Genomic DNA, 26,787 nt, shown 5'->3' with positions numbered 1-26,787 from the left:
CTCAGTCCAGGCCAAATATCTTGCTCTTTGGTCTTTGTACCATTTTCTTCTCCTCTGCCTCTTTCAATCTTTTGCTTTCAGCCACTCTTGGCCACTCCCAGAAGCATCCTGAGTGCAGCTTAGGGTTCAGTTTTCTGGAATCTGTTTACATGTCATCAGTATTGTTTATCACACTGTCTTTGACTTTGGGGTCATGCCTTAAAGGCCTGTGATGAAGTTTTAATAGCATTGGGGGAGGGAACCGAGCTCAGCTTTACTTGTAAGTTCTGTTACCTTTTACTCTGATTATTGCTATGAGTGATCTGAAGGATCATTATGTCTATTGGCATGACAGTGTGCTATGGGACAAATGTGTGCAACAATATCCCCAAATCACATTGTGTATCTCAAGTAAGCATTATTGAACTCTTAGAGTTGGCCTAGATTAATTTAAAGTGATTGCTATGCTTCTGTTTTAAATTTTAATGACATAATTTCTCAAGAAAGTTGTATTGAAATCTCCAGGTGAACGGAACTAACCTAATTTCCATCTGCTACTGGTATTTCCTAGGGTGGATGGGTACTTTTACAGAATTGCCATCTGGGACTTGACTTCCTGGATGAACTAATGGACATCATTACAGAAACAGAGACTGTGCATGACACTTTCCGCCTGTGGATTACCACCGAGGTTCACAGGCAGTTCCCTATAACTCTCCTTCAGATGTCCATCAAGTTTGCCAACGAGCCACCTCAGGGCCTCCGGGCAGGCCTGAAAAGAACATATGGTGGTAAGTTGGGGAATGCTCCTGAGTCGGCAGGACTTGCACACAAGCTGTTTTCTTAAAGAAGTTATAAAAGCAGAATGAGCAGATAGTACTCTTCCTTTGCCCATCAGAGACTTGGTAGCTTGTATTGTGCTCCCTGGAAAATGATGTGAATTCATGAGCCCATGAGTTTCTGCTTTCGCTTTTTCTGTCTTTCTAATATTGTTCTACTTAAGCCTGTGCCGGGCGTCATTGTTGTTTGTGTCTCTCGACGCCGTACGTGCATTGGTGTAGCAGAGCAGCGTCTTCTGAAAGGAAGGTCTGAGCTAAATGTGTGGCCCGATCCATCTGACTAGGGCCATACATCAGGGCATCAGCTCCGTTAAGAATCAGACAATGGTGGAGCATGGACCATGCGGTAACCCCAGGACTCAGCAGGCTGAGGCAGGAGAATCATGAGATAAACGCCAGCCTGAGTTACACAGTAGGTTAAAACACCCCGAGTGACACAGTAGGACTATGTCTTAAAAAGCAGAATGAAAACCAAAGTGAAGAAGACCACCAATAACAAAAATCCAAGTGTCAACAGACAAGGCCGAGACAACCCTCTTGTCACAACTGGACCTGAGATTATGCTTTTGTCTTCCCTTTCTCTGCCTCTTCCTACCAGGCCTGGAACTCACGGTCGTGTAAGGAACCTGGAGACTGGAGACAGGAACCTTCATCTTGTCCCTGCTTATTGACAGTTGTCTTAGTCACATACTTTGTTCATTCACAAACTTGTCAGTTTTCATGTGTAAAGTTGGCTCAGTAAAAGCTGTCTAGGGGGTAACAGTGGGAGCAGGGGCAGTCTCTGGCTTTTTCTGGCTTGGGAAACCCTCTACCTCATGCTGGGTCACCTTGTCCAACCTTAGGTACTGAGTGTTACTGTAGCTTGATACTCCTTGTTTTGTTGACATCCATGGAGGCCTGCCTTTTCCTGAACAGAATCAGAGGAGGAGTAGATTGGGGGGTGGGGACAGAGAGGGGAAAGGAGGAAGGGCAGGGAGGAGAGGAGGGAGGAGAAACTGTGGCCAGGACGTAAAATAAATAAAATAAAAAACAACCTATCTAGGAGGATACAATTATAATGAAAATATTTAATAATAATAGTGTGATTATATTCCAATTAAAAACTACAGATATGCTTAAGGGAATTGCTAATAAGAGTCAAACTTTGCCAATCTATAAGATAATATGGTGATAAAATAAAGTTTGAAAGATAATGGTAATAGAAAATGGTATATATAATATAATTTATTAATGTACAATTATTATTTGGGCCATGTACTTGGACTGAAGTGGGCTTTTACATACATTAATTAATAAATTAAATTAATGTATGCTCCAAGTATATACCTCAGATATTAATATAGTTATTATTAACTCATAATAATAGTAGTATTCACTTTATAGCCATTTTCCTTTCATCTCTGTTTTATTCTCATACTATCCTGCAGGATTTGCAAAAACTTGTCTCATGTTAGCTAGCCTTCCCCTGACCTAGGCTTTTAGCAGATGTTTCAAGGAGAAATAGTCTCCAAACAATCTAAATTCAAATGATAATTACTATAGGAATGTAATAAAAGTAGTGTAAATACTAGAGCTTAGCATAAATAATTTGCCAGAATGGTTTCTTATACAAGGAATAATAAATGAAAATGCCTGAGAGATGATATGTTCTTCCATCTGCCCGACCACAACAGGTGTGAGCCAGGACCTGCTGGATGTGAGTGTGGGGATCCAGTGGAAGCCATTGCTGTATGCAGTGGCCTTCCTACATTCTACTGTCCAGGAGAGGCGCAAGTTTGGCCCCCTAGGGTGGAATATCCCCTATGAATTTAACCAAGCAGACTTCAATGCCACTGTGCAGTTCATTCAAAACCACCTGGATGATATGGATATCAAGAAGGTACTGCTGAGCCTGCTTCTTCATACCATGACGTGTGCTGAACATATGTGGCCAGCCTCACACAATGGTCCAGCTTCAGGGGTGAATCTTATGAGGGTTTGATAAGGTTGCAGGGTATTTTAAAGGTGTGTCCACTTGTGTCATAGCTGCTTCTTGATTTGGGGGAAAAAAAAAACTGGAAATGTTTTATCAGCCATTTCTTTCTCAAAGGCAAGTTCATAAGACAACCTAAAAGGACCTGTGGCAGGGGTGCCGTGTGGGGTGGAGGGGAGCAAAACTCTGGAAATAAAGACAAGAGTTCAGATTACATTTACATTTGTTTTTTTTTTTTTAAAGATTTATTTATTTATTATGTATACAGAACAGGCGCCAGATCTCATTACAGATGGTTGTGAGCCACCATGTGGGTGCTGGGAATTGAACTCAGGACCTCTGGAAGAGCAGTCGGTGCTCTTAACCTCTAAGCCATCTCTCCAGCCCTTGTTTGTTTTTTTAAGAACTGCCTAAGTATTTTCGAAACGTTTAGGGGTTGGGAGACCCCCGAGTTGTTAAAAACACACACTGCTCTTGCAGAAGACCCGAGTTCAGCTCCTAGCACTCATGTTCAGGTGACTCCTAACTGCCCACAACTCCAGCTTCAGAAGATTGACACCCTCTTCTGGACTCCTCCCGCACCTGCACTCCCCTACCACATATACACAGGCATAATTAAAAAGCAGACATAAATTATTAAAAGTAAACCTTTGAAATATTGACGTGTGGAAACACGAATTTCCGGAGAGTCTATTGGAAGTTATGAATGTGACCTTGGAGTCACTCTTCACATCGGCTCGTTGGATTCTTTTTCTACACTGTCTGTATCTTGAAATGATTAAGAATGACTGTGTTGCTGACATTGATGATGGTGAATACATGAGGGTGCATAATTGTTTGTGGTGAATGCTCCCAGGGTGTGTCCTGGACCACTGTCCGCTACATGATTGGAGAGATTCAGTATGGAGGCAGAGTCACCGATGACTACGATAAGAGGTTACTGAACACATTTGCAAAGGTTTGGTTCAGTGAAAACATGTTTGGACCAGATTTCACCTTTTACCAAGGATACAACATTCCGAAATGCAGCACAGTGGATGGCTATCTTCAGTACATACAGGTTCGTTTGCTTTAAGACTTTAGCTGTAGAACAGAACTTTGCAGCTCTTGGACCCTTACAAAATTTATTGACACTATTCATACTGTTTTGAAAATTAATTGTAAAGACAGTGGAAGCAAAGGTTTCTGCTATGAATGCTTTCTTTATAGTTTTATCACCTCTTGATTATCATGCTTATCTTCGCTCTGAGAAACAAGCTGTGTGCAAACCCCTTTTCCACACTCCTCTGTTCTAATGGCTTGGGGGGGGTGGATTTTCATTGGTGAGATGACAGATTAGGCCAATGTATGGAGGAGTCATGTGGGGCTCTCTGCTCATGAGACTTCAGCTACTACACTTGTAGACCAAGGAAAGTTTCTGGACTCAGCTGATTCTACTTTCCACCCAGGTGGTTGGTTAGTCCTTGACACTCATCCTTAGCCCAGGCCTAAGGCCGGATGTAGATATGGCATCCACAAACTTGCCTTGCATGAGCCCTTTGTTTAAGACAGAATTTCTTAACTCTGGCAACATTGGCATTACTCTGTTGTGCCTTGTGGGATGCCTTGCATGGTCCCTGTCCTCTACCTACTAAATGCCAGTAGTATCCCCTACCTGATTTTAAGATCAATAAATGTTTCCAAGTGTTGCCAAATGATCCTTGGTGGAAAAGCTGCCTTTGGCAGAGGAGTACTGCTGTAGGACAGAGTAATATAGATTTTGATAGGGCAGTCAGGACTATGCAAGGAAAGATTATCTAGTGTTGAAGATATCTACATTCCCTTTCTGTGCCCTGAATGCATTAGATAATGATTTAGCAGTTGCTTTGGCCTCTGTCTCAGATTTATCTCAGAATAAATAAGCTAAAGCATAGCACCCCAAAGGGATACATTTATCAGTATATTTATAGGGTTTTGATGTATATATGTGATGAGTTTATCATATATTACCACTTGTACACTTTTATTAATTCAAATCAACAAATAACATTTGCCTTACTCTACTGTGTGTGTCTTTAAATCATTAGCAGTGAATAGAAAAGTGTCTGAGACATCGTAAATTTAAGGATACCTGTACCTGCATTTCTAAATATATACCTCATTCCACAATGAAACTGAGGTAGCTCATAAGGAGGTGTGTGAAGGGAATAAAATAAGGCAGAGGAAGGGAGGCAGACTAGTGATAAGATAACGTTAGGGATGAGATCCACATCTAGAAATGCATGTCAGATTGTCGGTACATTCTCTTTTTCCCAGTGCCTGAGGAGACTTCCTGCTTGATTGTTCTGTTTCCGGTTGTGCCTCATTCTCTCACTCCGTTTTTCTCTGTTGTGTTCTGACTCTCTTTTCCTAGTCACCATTTTTCTCCCTGGGACAGAACAGTTTCCACCCTCAGTCTTACTTGAGCCATGCTTCCTAAAACTCTGATTTCCTGCCATTTGTGTCAATACAATAGCCATTAATTATAAAACATTCATATAAAACGATTTTAATTGTTTAAATCTAAAAAAGCTCCCTTTTTATCTTGCATGTGTATAAGAAGTCTGTGTCTCTGGGTAAATTTTACTTCAGTTTGTTTTTTGTTTCTCAATGTTACAATTTTTCATTTTGGGTATGTGGAGAAATTACTGGGGTTTGTAGCGGGTCACAAGTGAGACATAAGTGTTTATCCTAATCGAAACCTTTTTATTTCCTGACTCTCTAATTTAATTGATAATATCAGTGCATGCTTATCTGGGGTTTTTGCTGTTCAGAGCCTGCCTGCCTATGACAGCCCAGAAGTGTTTGGGCTGCACCCCAATGCCGACATTACTTACCAGAGCAAGCTGGCCAAGGATGTACTGGACACCATCCTGGGCATCCAGCCTAAGGACAGCTCCGGTGGAGGGGACGAGACGCGGGAGGCTGTAGTGACCCGCCTGGCTGATGATATGCTGGAGAAGCTTCCAGAAGATTACAGCCCTTTTGAAGTGAGTCCATGAAATCCTGGCATCCGCCTCAGATGACTCTGTTTGTCGGGGAGTAAGGAGGAAGGAAGCAGGGCAAAATTAAGCTTCTGAAGTGAAAGATAACATTCAGAACTAAAGGAGCTTCTTGACAAACTACAGAAGGAAAACCATGAAGAAACTTTAGATGAATGTCAATGTTTATTACTTGCTGATATGTGTCTTGCTGGATTAGTGTTACTTTGTAGAGCCTTTCTTGAGGTTCTTCATAGTGCCATTGTTTGAATGAAAGCATTGGATTATAAGAGTGAAGGACCAGCTAGTTATGTGTACATGCTTGTGTGTGTGTGTGTGTGAGTGCGTGTGTGTGCATGTATATGTGTGTGCATGCATGTGTGTGTGAGTGTGTATGTGCATGTGAGTGAGTGTGTGTGTGTGTGTGTATGTGTGTGTGTGTGTGTATGTGTGTGACTTAATGCACACTTACAATGCAGGTCTTCTTCATTTCAGGGAGGCTGCATTTTCTAGCATCACTCTGCTGTTTTTTATATAATTAACTTTAAAAACGGATTCTTTTGGTATATAGATGGCTTCTAAGCAATTTATAATCACGGAAGTTAATGTTTTAGCATTTAATGTGTTTTTTTGAGAAAATTACTCTGATATGGTTTAGAAATCTTTAATAAAACAAGAAGTGAGCTATTTTCCATATGGTCTAAGAGGCGCCTGCATGATAGTGCCTGGCCACACACAAGTGGCTTTGGCATCCTGTCATTCCTACTAGGCAGTCTGTTTTGGCGACTAAAATTGTGCTCAAGGGTCTCTTGACAAGGGAATAATTTCCCTGGGAGAATCTCTGATCACTTGGTTGGAGAAAATCAATACTGTTACCAGCTTTCGTAAGGTCTCTTTATTACAGTGTTGGAAGAGAGGCCATTGCATCTACTGGAGGTCGAAATATTTATGAAGCAATTAAAATATCTGAAATAGAATCATTCTCTAACAAAACATGTTAACTAGATTTCCGAAGAGACATTCTTTTGCAGAATTTGTCAGAAGCACTCTAGCATAAAATAGTCCAGCCTCACACATTATCTGCTAAATAGAAGATGCTCAACAAATACCTTCAAAATAGAGAGGAATGAACAGGTATCTGTGCTTATGGAAAAAAAAAAAAACAAACGAGTGCTTTAAAAATAGATGTCTAGTTATTTGAGACAACTGGCACAGTGATTTCGTACATGAACACACTGTCTGCATGTACTCACACATATGTCACATTGGCAGGGAATAAATAATTCATTTGATAAAGTGGTTATATACACTTTATAATATAGGTATATACATTTTGCAGGTTCCTCTGAATTAATGGCTCCCTGTTCTTTTTCACATGCTCTATACAATATGTGCTTTTGTCTTGTACAAGATACTTGCTTTCTTATACATGCTTTTTTATTTTGTTGTTGAAAAACGAAAAGCTTATTATTTGTGGCGCTGTAAAACGCAGGGCTTATTTAGAAGCCCAGGGCGCCATCCTATGCTACCGCCGTAGCTGTCTAATTCCTAATGTGCACTTCGAATGTCTCCATGGAAGGTGAAAGAGAGACTGCAGAAGATGGGGCCGTTCCAGCCCATGAACATTTTCCTCAGGCAGGAGATTGACAGGATGCAGAGGGTGCTCAGCCTCGTCCGCAGCACCCTGACTGAGCTGAAACTGGCTGTGGATGGCACCATTATCATGAGCGAAAATCTGCGAGATGCTCTGGATTGCATGTTTGATGCCAGAATCCCTGCTCGATGGAAAAAGGTAAGTCCAGTCCTATTCCTACTCCGTGAGTGGCTATAACCTCAGTGGGGAGCACTAGAGAGTGGGAGCATCGAAGAGTCACTGACTTAGTTTGGTTCCTGGGCTTAGTGATGCTTAGGGGCCATTCCTCAGTCTGTGCTTGTCTACCAAATTTAATTTTGAAATAAAAAAGGTTTATTTATTTATTTTATGTGGACCTCAGTACTTAAGTCTGTAAATGTGGTTCACACACATACAGATGTCCACAGAGTCACAATAGGTCATCAGATCCCCTTTATATGGAGTTACAGGCAGTTGTAAGTCACCAAATGTGGGTGCTAGGAACTGAACCCAGGTCCTCTGCAAGAGCAGGAAGTGCTCTTAATCACTGGGCCACCTCTCCCTTTATTTATTTATTATTTTAAAATAATTACAGCATGCCCTTTCATACTCTTCCTTTCTGTTCCTCCCATGCACCCACACCCCTGTTCCTGAGTTTCCTCTTCTTTAGCCATTGTTGTTACATATGCATATAAATGAATAACTATATGAATACAATCTGCTGCATCTGGGCAGTGTTTCCTGCATGTATATGTGTCTAGGGTTGGTCACTAGGTACTGCATAACCAGTCAGGGCCTCATCTCCCTCTCTCAGCAGTTGTTAATCTCTTGCAGCTCTTCATCTAGGAGTGGGGCCCATGAAATTTCTTCATGAACATTGGGATATCAACTGTTGCTGACATTGTGCAGGTCTTGTTTGGGTAGCTGTGTTGTTGAGATTTCACGGGTACAGCTTCCCTGCAATATGTAGAAGGCACAATCGTACAGCAGGCTTCCTGGTCCTCTGTCTATTCTAGTCTTTCCACTCTCCTCTTTGATGTTCCCTGAGACTTAGATTCGGGGATTGTGTTGTACCAACTGGAGCTGAGCACCTCGTGGTTTGTTGTTCTCTGCATTTTGATTAGTTATGGCCTTCTATAATGGTCTCCTTTTGCTGTAAAAAGAAACTTCTTTTTGAGGGTAGGATCTATACTTGTCTGTGAGTACAAGGATGAATATTTACAATATAGTTATGTTGCTTTAGGAAAGTGAAAGCAGTAGGTTTTCCTCACACATCTATGACCTCTCCAGCTGTAGTGAGCTAGCTAGCTTTATAGTATCAGAAATGATTTCCTTCCCGCCAAGTAGGCTTAAATTCAATTAGGCAGCTGTTGGTAACACTCAAGATGAATGTGCCACTATGTTACCATTCTGGGAATGTTTTTGGTCCAGTCATAATTTTGCTTCATAGGTTTTACAGATGGATAAGTGTAGATGTAACCAACCTTCTTATTAAATAAGAAACACAAAACCAATGCAAAGAAGAAAGCCAAGAGGTCAGAGCTAAGAGCTAAAACCTTACCCTTCCTCCTGCAGTGGTCCTACCTCTCCGAACCAGAGCTACCCCTGTGTTAAAGTCTTTATATAGAGTTCCTGTCCTGCCTTCTCATTGGTTGTAAACCCAACCACATGACCGCCTCGTCATGGCCTGTCTGTATAGACCTCCAGGTTTTCCATGATTGGTATTGAGATTGAAGGCATGTGTATCCAATAATGGCTGTATCCCTGAACACACAGAGACTTACCCAGCTCTGCCTACCAAGTGCTGGGATTACAAGCGTATGCCACCACTGCCCTGCTTTCCTATGGCTTGCTAATAGCTCTGACCCCCGGGCAACTTTATTTATTAACATACAAATAACATTTTAATACAAATAAAATATCACCATAGATAAGACTCCTGGATGTTCCTCTTCCCTAGTCATGACTCTGGGGATGAGCATTATTACCTCAAGTTGCATAAATTCTTTAAGCTATAGGTTATGGTTAGAGAATGAAATGGGAAACGGGAGTTTTGGGGGTGGTATAGACTAGCCTGATTGTGAAGATTTAATATTTGGCTCTTTTCCTACTTGGTTTCAAAAAGTAAAGGTCAACTCAGTGTTGGAAGATTATAGAGCATTTGCTGAAAAGGCTACTGTTAGAAAATATGTATGATATTGGCTGACAAGAGGGTTTCTTAAAATAGAACCTAAAACTAGCAAGTTTACCCATAGACAGCATTGCAATGGGCAGCTCATCCTCCAGTAGCTAGTGAGCAAGCTGTGTGTTTCCTACAGACACTTTCGTCCTAACAAAACAGGAAGAGCTCGGCTCCCTGATAGGAATCTATGTATTTCCTGAAAGTGCTGTGATGTTCTGAAAAGCTGCTGTCCCATATGACACACTGAATCATATTTTCACGTATTTTAGGAGATGCTGTTGTATTATCATTTACCAACTTCGATATGTTTCTCAGAAGTCAAGTGGGCCCCTTGTTCCACCAAATTACTCTGTGAGAACCTAGTGGAGACCCTGAGATTTGAAAGCTGTGCCACCTGGAACGTAGGAACTCTGAAGTTATTGTAGCAGAGGGCAGATGAATGGTCAAGGGAACTAGATGTAGGCCTCCTAGCCAGGAGCTGCCCCGTGGCTTTTCCATTTATAGTCTATGAATCAGTATTTGAGCCAGGGACCCAACCTAACTGTTTGGGAGCCTGGAGAGCATGGAAAGCACATGGGCAGTTTGATAACCTATATTTGGAACAATCTCCAGCCAAATAAGTCTCTTTACTTCATTAGTATGAGAGGAAGGGTGTAGAGGTATCCAGAGGGTTATATAAATATGGAGCTGTCAGGCAATAGAGAAAATTTAGGAGTGTAGAAAGAGCATGCCTCCCAACCAAACAGTATTTGATGATGAATGTGTCTGGGGTTTGAATGTGGGAGTAGAGGAATAAAGAAATATGTTCTGGAGGCTACTTAGAGCCTGATCTGAGATGATTGTTAGTTGAAAAAGTACTATGCTAAATGAATCATTCTTATGGATGCTGATGTTACCTTGCTCATAAGATTGCATGGTGTGTGGCCAGTGTCATGTACGTGCTTGTGGTTATTAGCAAGACTGCACCATTACTAACGACTCCCAGCTCTACCACCACCGCTGTCACACCATCACTCCCACTGCCATCTCCCCCACCATGTCTGCTTCTGCTGCCCCTATTGTGGCCACCACCACGACTACCAGCACCAGCACCACTTCTTCCTCTAGTATGGCCACCTTCCCCACAGTCATCTTCAGTTCTTCTACCTCCACCACTTCGAACACCGTCACCACCATTGCCATTTGGAGTATCTGAGTTACTGAGTGTAAGTGTAAGCCAGCATGACTACCAGCGGATGATCATTAGGTGACAGACGCCAGAATGGATAAGACGGAATGTATAGGCACAAGAAGAAATGCTTCCAAAGTAAAGAGCAGATAACAAAAAGGATAAGGGCATTCGTGACAGCCCTTGTTTGGAGGGCTATGGTGTACAAGGAAGACAGAAGGCTGTAAAGCCAGCAGTCTGCAGGAGGCTGATATCAGTATATAGAAGATGCGGAGGCAATGCTTAGGGAAGAGGTGTAGGGTCCAGAGGTATCTTCTGTTCACGGCACTAGATGCTAAAGATGAAGTATGCAGGACTGGGAGAGCAGGATTGTTGAGGATGGGGCCAGGCTGAGAATACAGAGGGAGGCACTGGAAAGAGGTGAGATGGGCAGAAGGAGGTTTTGGGAGGCTTGCATTTCTTCAGCAAAATAGAAAGGTATCTTGATAGGATTAGAACCAGCAATGTCTGGGGAAAGATTTTTTTTTTTTAGGACAGAGATGCTGTGTTGGTAAGTAACAGTGCTTGCTTACATAAGCATGAGGACTCGAGGTCAAACCCCAGCACTCATGTTAAAATTCATACACGCATGGAATCCCACGCCTGTACCTCAACACTGGGGGATGTAGACAGGCAGATCCTGAGAGACTGCAGACTCCAGTTCCGTGAGAGAGCCTGTCTCAGACAGCAAGTGGAGAGTGGGGAGTGAGAGAGCAAGACACCTGGTGTCCCCTGCTTTCTTAAAGTGTGTAGTGTACGTGGGTACAGGCACACCCACACAATCACATGAATGCGAAACACACACACACACACACACACACACACACACACACACACACACACACACACACAAACACACACACCACACTCACGAGGCTTATCCATGCTGAGCCTCACATATCTCACCCAGATATTGACCAACATTTGGCAACTAGGACGTCTTGTTTTCCTCTCCACCTCATTTGATGATGTCACTATGCATCTTGAGTCACATGGCCTGGGAACTCTGAATCAGCATTGACCAGAGTCCCTTTCTTTCTTTCTCACCTTTCACAAATTCATTGCAAAGGCCTGAACACTTCCCATTTGAACTCCCATTCTTACTGCCGACAGATGGAGAAACTTCCAAGTCACTGGCCTTGCAAATTTGTTCCCTCTAAGCCATCTCACTCAGCCCTGCCAGCCCCTGAGAGGCACTGGAACAGAACAAGAGTTTTTGCAGGTGGCAGCCTCTCATTTAAGAGCCCCTTTACTCTGAGGCCAAATGTGATTTTTAGCACATTTTTTATCTAACATACCTATAAAGGTAGGTTAGAATGAGCTACCTAATTCTTAAATTATGATCATTTTATACAGTTTTCTTCCATTAATGTTACTATCAGTCTGTAGAATTACAGAAGCTCTTGAAATATAGGCAAATTAATTGTAATGATATTTAAAATTCAAGTGGGATACCTACCCAAGTTGATTACGACATTTATTCCTACTGAAAATGTTGCAATTACAGTGAAATGTTATAACCTATGATTTGCAGATTCTTCCCCACGGTGCTGCTCCTGTTGCATTAATGACATGCATGCCCGTTGTCATAAAGGAAATTACTCAAGTGAATTTGGGGAGAAAGTTAGGAGCAACATGGACCAATAAATTGTGGATGGTAAAGGGAGCTAGGTTTCCCTCTCTGCTTCTTAACGAGATACACACTCAAGAGCACAACTGTTGTTTACTTCATTAAAATAGGCAGAGAATGGCTTCTGTGATGTGTTGTGCACAGAACGCATTTTAAAGTGTTGACTTATCCTGACGATGCCATGAGCTTATTTATGTAAATAGAAATCTTGTCTTTATACAGTATCTATTGAAATTGTAGCCTAATCATGATTGATAACTATGCCTATTAAATTCCATTCTGTAGATGGTTTTGATTCTTCATAGCAGAGTTAGTGATGAATATACTCACAGGTAGAAGAAGGTGGTGGTAGTGTCATGCTTCTCAGCTCTGTGAATCCACATCATTAACTTACTTTCACATCATTAATGCGAGGGAGAAAGAATAATCTGAGAAGTTTACAGGTCAGAGCTCAAGGGAAATTCAAGACTTAAAGGACAGTTGCCTGCTTGTTTCCCCAGTGAGCACAGTTAGTTTACATGGCTGAATCAAACCTACATTGAAGGGTTGTTTTAATGTATGTGTTTCAGGCCTCATGGGTTTCAAGTACACTGGGCTTCTGGTTTACTGAACTCTTAGAAAGAAACTGTCAGTTCACCTCCTGGATTTTCAATGGCCGACCCCATTGCTTTTGGATGACTGGCTTTTTTAACCCCCAGGGGTTTTTAACTGCTATGCGACAGGTAATGGCTCTAACTTAGGCTCATTGTGTTGCTGTAATTTCCCTCTTCTTTCCTTATAGCTTTAAAGAATATAATAAGACAGAGAGTGACTACCTCTGTTTGGTTCTAGCAGTTACCTTGTTGTCAGTATAAATATAGCTATTTATTCCCAGACTGATAGCTTGAACTTCAAATATTTACTTTTATTTCTATGTTGATTTTAATTTTATAGTTCCCCATTTAAAGTGCAAATGGTTAAATTAGAAAATGGACATTTTTTTTTTCAAATGAGAGAATCTTTTAAATTCTTTAAATACTACCCCAGTTCCTTTGAATGAGGATAACTTGAATAACTTGATCATAATTTTGCTTCTCTGATGAAGACAAGCTTCTAATTGTTCCTTGTGTCTTTTTTGCTGAATTGAATAGGAAATAACTCGGGCCAACAAAGGCTGGGCTCTGGACAATATGGTTCTTTGCAATGAAGTCACCAAACTGATGAAGGATGACGTTTCTGCCCCTCCCACAGAAGGGGTCTATGTCTACGGCTTATATCTTGAGGGTGCTGGCTGGGACAAAAGGAACATGAGACTCATTGAATCCAAGCCTAAAGTGCTTTTTGAGTTGATGCCTGTCATAAGGATTTATGCAGAAAACAACAGTAAGTTGTCTTGAATCTTCAGAGAGGGTTGGTATTACAGCATTGACTGACATTATAAATACATAGTCTCATGACTTTGCTATCAAGTAATAGGGATTTTACTCTTTTATCAACCAGCTCCACATTCATGCCAATGTTAAATGACTATCTACTGATCTCCAGACCTTTTCTTGAATGAATAGAGATAATAGTCAGTTCTTGCCTGCCTGGTAAAGCAGATAACATATGCATGAAGACTGATGGGGCCTTCATAGATATAGTTTCACAGATGAGAACAGAAAGAAATATATGGAGAGAAGAAGTATGAGATAACTGTGGGGCCAAGAGGCCAGGAACCGAGCACCAGGAGCTGTTGGCTCTGTCCTGGTATTGAAGAATGGACAGGAGGAGGGAGTTGAGGCAAGTAATATGATTTTGTTTTTTTGTACATAGGGCTTGCCAAGAGGAGTGGCTCTACTAGTTTGTGGGTTTGAGTCAGGTTGTGAAATATAGACTGAATCTGGGGACATTTAGGCTAATTGTGTAGCTTAAAGGAGAAAATGGTGGGTTCCTATTTTATCCAATGGACATAACACTGTTTCGATGAGGCACACATTTTTCTGCATTATCGAAGTTCTATTTCTGAAATCTAAAAATACATCAAGTGTTTCCCACTGTTGGCTTCACATTTTCTAGAGGCCTTTGTTACATCAATGCAACTGTCTTCCAACTAACTTCTCTACAATTCTCTCCAGGGAATAGTTCATTTGGAAGCATGAGCTATAAACTCTAGAGATAGCCATGATAGTGGGTTCCTAGAAAGATGTGATTTAATGATATAAGCACAAATGATTTTTTTCTTTGAATAAGTAAAGAAAGAAATAACATGTTTAAAGGATGATGATATTCTGACACTATAGATAAGTATCAGACTTGGAAAGTTGGCTCATGGAAGAGAGGTTGTAAACTCCATATTTCTTTTCATTTTGGTACTGAGGATTGAATTCAGGGTCTCCCACATGTAAGGAAAATGCTGATCTTGAACTTGGAATCCTCCTGTTTCAGCTGCCAAAGGATCTGAGATTATAGGCCTATGACACTAGACCTGGGTTAAGTATTTATTTATTTATGTATATGAGTATTTTGTCTTTGTGTCTATTGTGCACTACACGCATGCCTAGATTCTGTCCACAAAGGCCAGAAGAGTGGTCTGGATGCCCTACAATCGGGTTAACAGTTGATTGTAAACTGTCGTGTGAGTGCTAGGAAACAAACCATGGCCTCTGCAAAAAGAGCAAGCACTCTAACCTGTTTAGCTTTCTCTGCAGCCCTTAAATATTTCTAAGCAAACAAACATTTGCTACTCATTTAACATATACTAGCTATAACCTTACATGTTAGTAGACAAAGATAATTATGAACCAGGTCTTGACTGTAAGGACACACGACCCAGTGACCAAGACCAGTACAAACTAATATTAAAATACAATTAGAAAAATATTGTGATAGAGATGTGTTCAGAATGTTTAGGTAACCTAGAGGTGAAACACCTCTGCCCACGAACTTGGGTTAGTTAGACTGATTCTGAGATGTGGGCAAGAATGAGTATGGCTGGGAGTTGGAGGAAGACTTTTCTTGGTAGAGGGAAATAGCATGAGTTCATCTAGTCAGGCAGTGACTATCTACCTGATTTTTGCCATCTGAAAAATGTCATTCTGCTGCTAAAGCTGTAGTAGCAAAGACCAGACAGGATTCCCATTCTAGTGGAACTCAGTTTCAAAGCTTAGGGGAGATACAGGAAGCGAGTGTCAGGTTTGCTCCTTGTGGATTTGGTGTTTATACTAAAGTTTAGTCTTAATACTGATGTCAGTACCTGCAGTCATCTCGAGATGTGCACAGAGAAGCACAGTGTTTGAGCTGCCTAATAATCACCTTCGCTCCTGGTGAGGCTGAACATGGGGATGCTCAGTCTTTTGGTTTGAGCTATTATGCTATAAACAAATGCCATTTTCATGGTCCATTTTCTATTCTTCTTCTATATATAATATGTTATATTATATATATATATATATATAAAATATATCCAATATTGCATGTCAATATATTATATTTTATATATTTTGTAATTATTGCATATATTATTATACATCATCGCTTATTATATGTACGTATATATAATAATATACATTATATATAATTTATTTTTCTGTCCAATATGGCTGCCTCCCAGTATAGTACTTAAGAACAACTTACTTTTCTAGGGATAGGAAGTCTCCGTAACATACTTTATAGAGAAAATGTATCTATTAGACAGACTTCCTTTAGGTGCAAGTTATGGTCCTGGTGATATTGTATGCTAATGAATCATCAGGATACATTAAAAAAGTGCTATCAAATAGAAAAACACATAAACAAGATTATATATTGATCTGTTGATGACAAATGTGACATGCTCAGAGGTTTGCAGGAAGCTAACCTGTCATTTCCCAAAATCTGAGTGACAGCTCAGCATTTGTTAACCTGCATTATTGATGGCTTTTTTTTTCAGTTTTGTAAAAAACAAATATATTTGCAGATTGTGTTATTTGACTTTTTTAGCCATTTGTTTGCTAACTACATTTCATGAGAACAGAAGAATTTCTTCTTGGCTTTAAATGAGGTGACTACTGAGCATCGACCATAAGTGAATGCACAGACAGTTCTCCACATCTAAGGAGAGCACACACATGTATGGTTGAGTGTGAAATAATTTAAGAGTTCAGTGAGGAGGGGACACTGCTCCGAGTCTCAGAGACAAAACAGGCCCTGCTGACCTCCAGCAGCACAAGGAAGTATGCAGAGGTATGAGGTAGCATTAACTATATCCTGTATGAGGAGCAGAAAAATGGTGGGTATACGCAACTAGGGTGGGTGATAAATGGGTGGGAACAAATCTGTAGGTATGCGTGAGAACCCACAATGCAGTGAGGACACAGTGAACAGGACTTCTGTATGCTGGAGGTGACTGACATGGGATCAGGGTGCCAAGGGAGAGGGTGCTCAGGTGTGAAGGAGGTGGTTGATTTCCAGATTTGAGATTATTTTGTGTGAGTGTCGTGAATATATTTTCCTTATGAAGATCAGTTTTTAAGGGATGGAGAAGAAGAGGTTGTGAGAGGGAGGAGAAGAGGGCGTGCAGAGAGGTAACAGGGTACCTTGGCATGTTGCAGGAAAGCATAAGCAGAATTGTTAAGCGTGAGGTGGGAACCTGTAGAGTCAAGACAGAGAGAAGTATGTCCTTAGAATGACAGGTGGAGGAAGGAGGGGACAGGGAAAGACTTCATGTTTGGGGGCATCCATGGCATGTGCATCATGAATGTATTAGTACTTTATGTTGCTGTACTAAAGGACCCTGCCGAAAAGCAACTTAAGGAAGAATTTATGTTTCATTTATAGTTCTAGAGATTTAATCACAGTGGGGAGACATGGAAGCAGGAGTGTGATTAGTTAGGAAGCAGATTGTATTTCATCTGCACATGGTAAACAGAGGAGGGGTAGGGGAGAGGCAGGGGGAAAGAGAGAGAGTCAGGGAGGAGCCAGTTCATAAAAGCTTGAGGCCAACCCCCAGTGGCATATTTCCTCCAGGAAGGTTCCATCACCTTCCTAAAGCACCATCAACTGGGACCAAGTGTTCAAGTAAATGACCCAGTGGGGCCATTTCTCATTCAAATCAGCACAGTGAACCTGGGTTGCAGAATCTCTCAAACAGAAGGCGCAAGCTCCAGAAGTGCAGGGGAATGAAGTCCCAGAGTGGACAGCTGTGGTCCATTTTAGAGACTGTTCCAAGAACACGTGGCACCCAACAGTGCTACTGTGGTCCTCTAGGTGGAGTTCTGCCAGGATTGAGAGAGAAACAGGACCACAGATGTGCTACAACCCCATCATATTTCAGTTTATGTTACCTTTGTGGAGCAATACAACCTGTCAATAATGCACCTCTAATTACAGAGTGGTGAGATAGAAGAAATAGGATCCTACACATTCTTGCTGGTTCTTGAGTCAAAGTCAAGGCCAGTGGGATCATAGCACAATCTCTTGCAGAGGCCAAGAGGGAAAGGAAAAGCAGTACCAGGGGGCTTTCTGCATCTTTGCATTTTCAGGTACAGGAAAGCCCAGCTCTCCACTGTCCACTCTTGAACTCTGGTTTAACATCTGATCAGCTGGAGAGTTTGGAATGATCATGGAGATCTCAGTGAAAATACATTTCCCTTTGACTAGAAATACTAGATGATGATGATGACCATGATGATGATGATGACGAGGAGGAGGAGGAGGAAGAGGAAGAGGAGGAAGAGGAGGAGGAAGTAGAGGTCAATCCAAGAGATAAAGTCTATATACATATTTTAAAAAGCATTATATGAAGGAGCTGCCAATACATTCGGTACAGTTGTTTGTCAGTGTTTAGCACTAACTGTAGCAATAGTGACAACATGAAAAAAATACCTTGTTTTCATTTTAAATTGTGGTATGTACTAGAGACCCCCGGACCTTTCTAGAAATATCTCCGTTCCCTGCGGTTACTCAACAGTTCATTGTTCCTACCTGTTCTTCATCCCTTCTTTAGCAGGACGGCGCTCAGTCTCAGGGGACGTAAGTGCTTGTTAACATCAGAGCTGGGATGTCAGCGTTAGTTTGTCTGTGTAGCTAGAGTTTTCCTGCCTGGCCCACAGTCAGGACAAATCTCTCTCACCTGCCAGTCCCACAGCCACTCAAACCCGACCAAGTAAACACAGAGACTTATATTGGTTACAAACTGTATGGCCATGGCAGGCTTCTTGCTAACTGTTCTTACAGCTTAAATTAATCCATTTCTATAAATCTATACCTTGCCACATGACTCGTGGCTTACCGGCATCTTCACATGCTGTTTCTCATCGTGGCAGCTGGCAGTGTCTCTTTGACTCAGCCTTCCACTTCCCAGCTTTATTTTTCTCCTTATCCCGCCTACACTTCCTGCCTAGACAATGGCCAATCAGTGTTTTATTTATTGACTAATCAGCAACACATTTGCCATACAGAACATCCCACAGCATGTCTGACTTCAGAACTGGACTCCTATGGTTCTAGAAGTTTCTCCTAAAGTTTAATGTGGGATTAAAAAGATAGACTCAGTCTAGAACATTTGCGTATTTCCGGTATTCAGATGTACAACAAAGGAAGAAGGTTGTTCAAGCAGAAGAAGGAGGTGAGCATGGGTCAGAAGAGAGAACTTGAACCTATTGAGATCATTTTATAGGTGGGTGGATTCTTTGGTGGATTCTTCCAGAGTTTTCTAGACAGACTTTAGCTGGAGAGTTCCTGTCCAAGGAGCTTAATGTTTTTGGTTGAGAACTAGTGTTGAAGGATTGAAGGAAGTGGCACCCGTGAAGGGAGGAGGAAGGCGAAGGCTCTCAGCATTCTGCTCAGCACATGTGTTGCTTGGATTTTGTGGCTGAAGCTAGAACAGTAAATAAGACTAGAATGGCCGAGACAAGATCCAGCTGAGGCGTCGTGATCGTTGGTTTTGGGGTTGTCAACGTGAAGGCCTGGGGCAGGAGTTATTTTATAGAAATATTAGTGAAATATTGTTTTTGCCCAAAATATATTTTTTGAAAGCTTGTGTCATCGTATCATCATATCTAGTCATTGTGAAGATGTGTTCCTCATAAAAAGAAAGAGCTGTCCTTCCTACAGTGAGTTAAGTGTTATTTTTCTTTCCTTGTGACTAAACTGTAAAAGTCCACAACAATTTGACATTGAACATCTCAGCATGGTCATAATGCAGCAATAATTTCATAATACAAGCAATTCTTTGTTATTTAATAACAGATTTTTACAGGACAACTGTGCCCATCCTGCTGGGTATTAGTCAGTTCTGAGACTCATTAGCAGCAGGTAAGTGGCAGGGAAATAAAATAAGCAAAGGAAAAAGGATCAGTTTCAAGGTACTGAAAAATAAACATAAAATTCAGTTCGTTATTCTTTCTTTGTTTTAGTAGATATAGGTGGAAACTTGTTTTGCTTTATGGTTGAAGAAACTTGTATTTGCTAATGGAAACCTTGACACTCCTCTTGGTCCTTCATGCTGAACATTTCATTTCATCTCATTCTGATAACTAAATAACAATTCTAATTGAGATACAGAAACATGGCATCGTTAATGACCGAAGGACACTCTAAGTGTAGCACTTTAAAATTAGAATTCTCAGTTAATAGTTTTTACATTAACATGGAATGTAATTTATCACTTTAAAATAAAGTTGTTATTGAAGCACAGAAACAAGACTGATTCATTTATTTTCAAAAGGAAGATATCTGGATATTTGTTTTAACATTGAAGTATGTGAATGGCATATTCTTAAATTTAACTGTTCATGATTCTCATGAGGACATTGCAGAGGAACACTAAGGTTTCAGATTCTCCAAACTGGGAAAACTAAGTACACAAACCAGATTCTCTATTCTCAAAGGAAGCTGTGGTGAGGGAAATATAGGAGACAGTGTGCTGCTGTGTGGAATTACTTACATGGGCAGAATGTTGCGTCTAAACCAACTTCAACGCTGTAGCTACAAAGAGCTGGAGGGCACAAGAGTTGGAACATTTGGGGGATTAAGGCAAGACTCTTCTGAACACTCAGTGGAGTCTGAGGGAGGTTTCAGGATTTCCTAAGCTCATGAGGTTATTTCCTGCCAGATAAATGCATTTTCTCACAGTGCACCTTGACCTACTCACATCCAAGACTGTGTGAGATGGGTATGGGTATGGATGTGAGATGGGGAAAGCCACATAAGGTGACTGGGAGGCTACCTCCTGACTCGTGGGCCTCACAGCGGTTAATCTACTTCTAACTTATAAACACAGAACTCTGTCAAGGAAATGGGGAGCATCTGTCTGAGGATTTTTTCTTAGTGAAAGGTAAAACTGTTGTAAGTACATCTATGTGTGTGTGCATGCATGGGTGTGCATGAATGTGCATGCGTGCGTGCGTGCGTGCGTGTGTGTGTGTGTGTGTGTACATGAATGTTCATGTGTGTGTTCATGTGTTTGTGTGTGTGTGTGTGTGTGTGTGTGTGTGTGTGTGTGTGTGTGTATACCTGTGTGAACATGAGAATATGTGTGTATGCATGCATGTATATGCATGTGTGTTGAGGGGATGCAAATGACACAGTGTAGGCATGTGTGACATCCAGAGTACTATATTATAACGGGCATTCACATAATTATCTTATTTAAACTTCACAACAAATCTATAAAATGTTATTTTCTCCCTTTACAGATGGGGAAATTGAAGTTTCAAGTTCTTAGTTTTGTCAGTGACTGTGGCTCCCCAGCAGCAATGCTGGGTGTGATGCGTGCAGACCCTGATCGCGTGGCTTTGGAATGTGCCACGTGTTCAACTAGGGTGTCAGATTTTCTCCACTTCATTGTCACATCTCCCTGCAAAGACCAAGAGGCAGCCATGCACGGCACGTGCCAAGTGTGGCAAAGATTAGGAGCCTAGTGGGCTGTGGGCCCTGCTGGCCAGCTTTGATTCTCAGCTTGTCACTAAGGCTTGACAGTCTTGGAGAAATATTTCACTTCCTTATATTTCAGTTTTCTAATCTGTAACGTGAGTAAAGGACCCGACTTAACGATAGTACCCACAACAGAGCTGTTGAAACAATCAAACTGACAATGTTGAGCACTTAGAAGACACAACATGAAATAATTTTACTAGTATTACTATCATTACCATTTTAAATCACAGGATTTTATGTGATTTAAAAAAAAAGAGGGAAGAAATGACATTTATGGAGTAAAATGCTTAGTAATCTAAATGTTAACAACAGGGAGGTCAAATAAAAGAATAGCTTAAAGACTCCCAACTTGGTTACTTTGGATATTTGCAGTAACGTATGCAGTGTGTATGAATGAATGTATGGGATAGATGGGGATGTTAAGTGGCTAGAAAACAGAATTTCTCCAAGGCGTTTTATTAAAATATCTAGGATCCTAAAGTGTGGAGTCTGCCAGTTTTCGTGTCCCCATCTGTTTTCTGGAACCCTAAGGCTTGAAACATATGTAGCTAAGTTGTTCTCGCTGAACATTTGTCTTCAAAGTTACTTGTCTAAGCAGGGGATTGGGCACACACAATCTGTTTTGTAGTAGCATTTTCACCATGAAATTATATTTTGGGTGACTTTTAATCCTGTTGCAGGCGTAGGCTACGTGCTGTGACTTGGCATGCATGCCTCTGGTTAAGAAACAATTAAAAATAAATAAAACTGGATAAACATTTCAGAGAATTGTTTTTCTTTGCTTACTAAAAATGACTCTATTATTTTATAATTCTATTTTTTTGGAATTAAAATCCAAGTAGACACATACTGTACAAGGTATAATTATTATAATTATCATCAGACTCAGAGGTAAAACTCTAATGACTTTCTTCAAGGTTTATAAAATGGCTATTAATCACATTTACAACAGGAACAATTAGTTGTATATTTTTGTGGATGGGTATAGGTCCTAGAATTAAAGTATTTAAACATATCTGTTAGTATAGCTAATTTTCTGTGATTCATTCATTGTCAGACATTCACTTGATCAGAACTTTATACACACATGTGCATGCATGCTCATGTGAACACACACACACACACACACACACACACACACACACTGACATGGCAGTCTACATATCTGCCCAATTACTGCAGTTAGCATTATCCTAATAGTAACTGAAGAATTTGAGAATTAGATATTATATTATTTTTGACTATTACTAATAATGACTTTCATGAAATTAAGTCCATGAAGGGCTTTTAAACACTATAACACAGATGACTTTGTTGTTCAGCACAAAGTTGTCAGACTTCACACCACATACACTTTTGGTGTGGATAACTCCATCACAGGGTCTTATTCTAAGAATTATAGGATGTTGCAGCATCCCAACATCTACTCACTAGATACTAAGCAGTTATGATAACCCTAAATATCCTGTTTGCCCACTAAGGGTAGGATCACCTCTGGTTCTGAGTCATCACTTCAGAATACTTATATTGTATTGAGACATACATAAAATATAATAAAATATTAGTAACCCTTCAAGGTAATTTATAGTGGATATTTAAAAACAGAAAGCTAGATGAAGTTTCTATTGAGTAAAATAATGGGATTTTAACTTTTGTTAGTACCTTGCTTTTGTAGTTTGTTAGGGAGGTGATAACTATTTCAGTTCCAGACTCATTAAACTAACACATTAAGTCAAGTTGCACGCTTGATGACATGTGGTTCCATCTCAGTAGTCACATGGGGGTCGTGCATAATGCTCCATGTGCCTTTCAGAGCAGTACAGGGATTGGAGTGGGTGAAATCTTTTGTTTGCAAAGGTTTTACAGTCTAAAAGAGCACATAAAAGAATATGCTACTTCCAGAGATGGAAGTTAGACAAACATGAAGACAAACTGCTATGGGCAGAATGGATTAAAAAAAAAAAAAGCTAATGGAGCTTCAATTCTCAGGCTGCTCCCAGGTCTAATTAGTATTTGTAAAATTTCACACTTTTCCTTAAAGAGGGCTGGCATAACTTCTGAAGTTTAGTGCTCCTCAGACTTGGCTCTGTCTATGAGCACTGGGGTGTCCAAGGCTGGATGGAGAACAAGAGAGCCTGAGGATGATTTATGGAGGATTTTTGAAGGATATATACTAGGATTTCATATGTACTAGTTGTTTTTGGAAGTAACATTTAGCCCTATACTCTAAAGAAGGGAGAATTGAATCTCAGATTGTGCTGTTTCTTTGTTTCCCAATTCTCTCCAGGGAGAATTGAATCTCATGGCCATGGATGTCTCTCCATTTCCTAGCTATTTTTAGTCCTTTGCTTATAAAGGAAATTCACAACACTTTGCTTGGCTGGAGGTATTCCATCTCCTGTAATTTAAATACAATGAAAACTACAGCCCAGAAGGTTGAAAATGCGGTTGTAAATAACTGATGACAATAAAGTAAATGCTATACAATGTGATTAAAAGTGAATGGATCCTTGTGCCAAACACAAGACATGGTAGTGAAGGAAGAGAAAGTAGGTGCCCAAGACTTGAGTAGTTGAGGTCAAGAGGAATGAGTGGAAAGGAATGCCAGATTCATATGTGGAGAGAAAGGGAAAGAATGTGAGGAGAAGTTGTTGTCAAGGTCATGGGTGAGAAATTAATAAGGCCAACATGAGGCTGACTGTCTTGCTGTAGCTGCTGTGATAGTATCCGCCATATGCGGGGATCCTACTATCTCAAAAGGTGGTTCTTCATTCTATTAACCTTGTCCATCTTTGGAATGACTTCCAGAATATACAAGCTTGGCTCTATGCTCTGAAATGCTTCTCTTAGAAATTAATCAAATTCCTTTCTGCTATGAATTGTGTGTTGTAGCTGCAAGAGATTCCCGGTTGTACTGTTGCCCCATCTACAAGAAGCCAGTTCGAACAGACTTGAACTACATTGCTGCTGTGGACCTCAAGACAGCCCAGGCACCTGAACACTGGGTTCTCCGTGGGGTTGCCCTTCTCTGTGATGTCAAGTAACAGAAATGCATAGTCCAAATTATTTTAATCTTTATTTCTCTGTCAGGGCTGGACATGCATAAATCAGGCTGTGTCTAATTAATGAGGTGACACTGCCCCACATACTTCCTTAGATGCTTAGTTGTATTTTACTTGTCTTGTCATTGGCAATCTACCCTTGCACTTGTTTTGAAAAATACTTACTGATTTAAAAGCATCATTAACAACCTCCTAATGAATTGTGGGCATCAAATCTCTAATCATGTATTTTCTTCTTCTTTCCATCTGAAGTTTATGTTAAGCATTTGCTATTTCCTCTAAGGGATTTCTGGTCTGTTAATGTGGTTCTGGCAGCAACCAGGTTCCCTAAGGTAACATGGGACGCTTGTGACAGTTTTGTTTCTATTGCCTTTTGCCTTTTGGTCAGGTCAGGAGACTTGTTTTCTAGGCTTCAAGCAGATAATTAAAAGATCTTTTTATAAAACAGTATGAAATAGAAGATTGATTCAGATTGCAAATAGACAGCTCAGGTGAGCCTGGAGTGCAAACACATAGAGCAATGCTCAGTCTCACTTATAATTAGTAACAAGGTACTGATTGATGTCTACCCAAAAAGTGTGGTGTCCATACCGCTGATACACTCACGGATTGTTAGAACAATGTAAATTGATCCAAAATTTCTGTAAAGTAAGTTAAACAGAGAAAGAAACATAAAAACATTCAAACACTTTGATTCTTACTGCTCTATACCAAGGGGTTAAACCTGCTGAAGGCAAATTTTATATATAAAGTTGTATTTAATAAAGGAAATAAATGGACCTGCTCCAAATGTCCAACAATAAAACTATGCTAACAATAACAGGAGTTATTAAACAACTATAAAATGTAGTATTGGAGAGCTCATTAGAAGAAAATGACAAGCATAGTAATAAATGAAAGATACAATTTACAAACTATTTATCTCTCTATGAGTACAGCTATGAAAAATGAGTTTTAATGTGGACAAAAATTAGATAGCAATATAGAAAACTAAAACCAGGTGTGATGGCATAATAAAATAATAGTGTTTTAAAAAATATAGTGTTTAGCAGAGGAATATTGGAGGGTTAAAGACCTAAAATGTGTGTGGGGAATCCAAAGTGGCTTTTATTAATTAGGAAAAATGTTCTCCAAGGAACTCTTCATTTATTTTTGTTTTAAGTTCTGGCTATTAATGACCTTCTGCTTCACCTATTACGTATTGATTAAGAAACTTGATCAGGGCCGGGCGGTGGTGGCGCACGCCTTTAATCCCAGCACTCGGGAGGCAGAGCCAGGCGGATCTCTGTGAGTTCGAGGCCAGCCTGGGCTACCAAGTGAGTTCCAGGAGAGGCGCAAAGCTACACAGAGAAACCCTGTCTCGAAAAACCAAAAAAAAAAAAAAAAAAAGAAACTTGATCAGGATTGTACTTAGAATTGTAGTTTAGCTCTAGGTCTGATTAACTGCAGTTTCTTCTGAGGAGATGGGTTTCCTATGTGTGTAGTGGGTGCAGAAGGTGTCTGTTCCCCACCAGGTGCAGGTCTGTGATCAGCATCATTATTTTATGCTCATTATACTGTGTGGTTTGTGTGACTCCCACCAATCATGGGTGATATTACTCCTGTTTGAACTGCTTCTTTTGTATGGATTAATATATCAGCTGATGCTTGAGAATTGTGACTTACTGACTTTTATTTTTAAGAACAGATAATAAAAATTAGAATGTGATACAAATTAATAAAAGAATATTAGTAAATGGCAAAATTGAGATTGTTTATTGTTTTCTGAAAGAGGATAATTGCTATTGAGTACTCAGAAAAATACTTTCAAAACTGCATTTTAATCAAGTTTTAAATGTTGTAACTCATATAACTTTATGATACAAGTTGTTAGTTTAGGTGTATAAGTTCCAGAGACCCAAAATAGAAAAGGACACTATACAAACAATTATAAAATGTTTGAAATGAACTTAACATAGTCCTGAAGTCAGTATGAGCTTCACTACTCTGTTTCCATCCCATCTCTTCCTGCTGATGGGAAAGTGCTCAGCATTATGAATCAGATATCTGAGGGAGAACCAAATGGTTGAGTCTACTGACAGCTTAGGATGTAGTATGAAGTACTACACGGGACCAGCATCATTGCAGAGTGAAAGAGCCATCTTTTTCATCTGTATCATGCTGTGGGATGTTCTGTATGTCAGATGTGCTGCTCTGATTGGTTAATAAATAAAACACTGACTGGCCAGTAGCCAGGCAGGAAGTATAGGCGGGACAAGGAGGAGAAGAATTCTGGAAATTGGAAGGCTGAGGCTGAGAGACGTTGCCACCACCGCCATGACAAGGGAGATGTAAGGTACCAGTAAGCCACGAGCCATGTGGCAAAGTATAGATTAATAAAAATGGGTTAATTTAAGATATAAGAACAGTTAACAAGAAGCCTGAGCCA

General features: G+C 40.4%; 1 protein-coding gene across 11 annotated transcripts in view; it reads left to right on the top strand.

Moving 5' to 3' along the window:
• Dnah5 (dynein axonemal heavy chain 5) overlaps positions 1 to 26,103 on the top strand; it is a 289,003-nt gene extending 262,900 nt beyond the window's left edge. For 10 of the 11 annotated variants that reach the window (XM_052743036.1, XM_052743034.1, XM_052743032.1 and 7 more), the window contains 8 exons: positions 551 to 770; positions 2,492 to 2,697; positions 3,647 to 3,850; positions 5,583 to 5,798; positions 7,369 to 7,581; positions 12,990 to 13,142; positions 13,551 to 13,782; positions 24,190 to 26,103. In XM_052743036.1, coding sequence (XP_052598996.1) covers positions 551 to 770; positions 2,492 to 2,697; positions 3,647 to 3,850; positions 5,583 to 5,798; positions 7,369 to 7,581; positions 12,990 to 13,142; positions 13,551 to 13,782; positions 24,190 to 24,341 — 1,596 coding nt within the window. In that variant the 3' untranslated portion in view covers positions 24,342 to 26,103. The remainder of the gene's footprint in view (positions 1 to 550; positions 771 to 2,491; positions 2,698 to 3,646; positions 3,851 to 5,582; positions 5,799 to 7,368; positions 7,582 to 12,989; positions 13,143 to 13,550; positions 13,783 to 24,189) is intronic. The other variant, XM_052743035.1, reaches the window with a different exon arrangement.
• Positions 26,104 to 26,787: the final 684 nt, after the last annotated feature.

This window comes from Peromyscus californicus, unplaced genomic scaffold (assembly GCF_007827085.1).
Source record: "Peromyscus californicus insignis strain IS unplaced genomic scaffold, ASM782708v3 Scaffold_18__1_contigs__length_77618521, whole genome shotgun sequence".
Classification (NCBI taxonomy): domain Eukaryota; kingdom Metazoa; phylum Chordata; class Mammalia; order Rodentia; family Cricetidae; genus Peromyscus; species Peromyscus californicus.
This window is presented reverse-complemented; position numbering and strand designations above follow the sequence as displayed.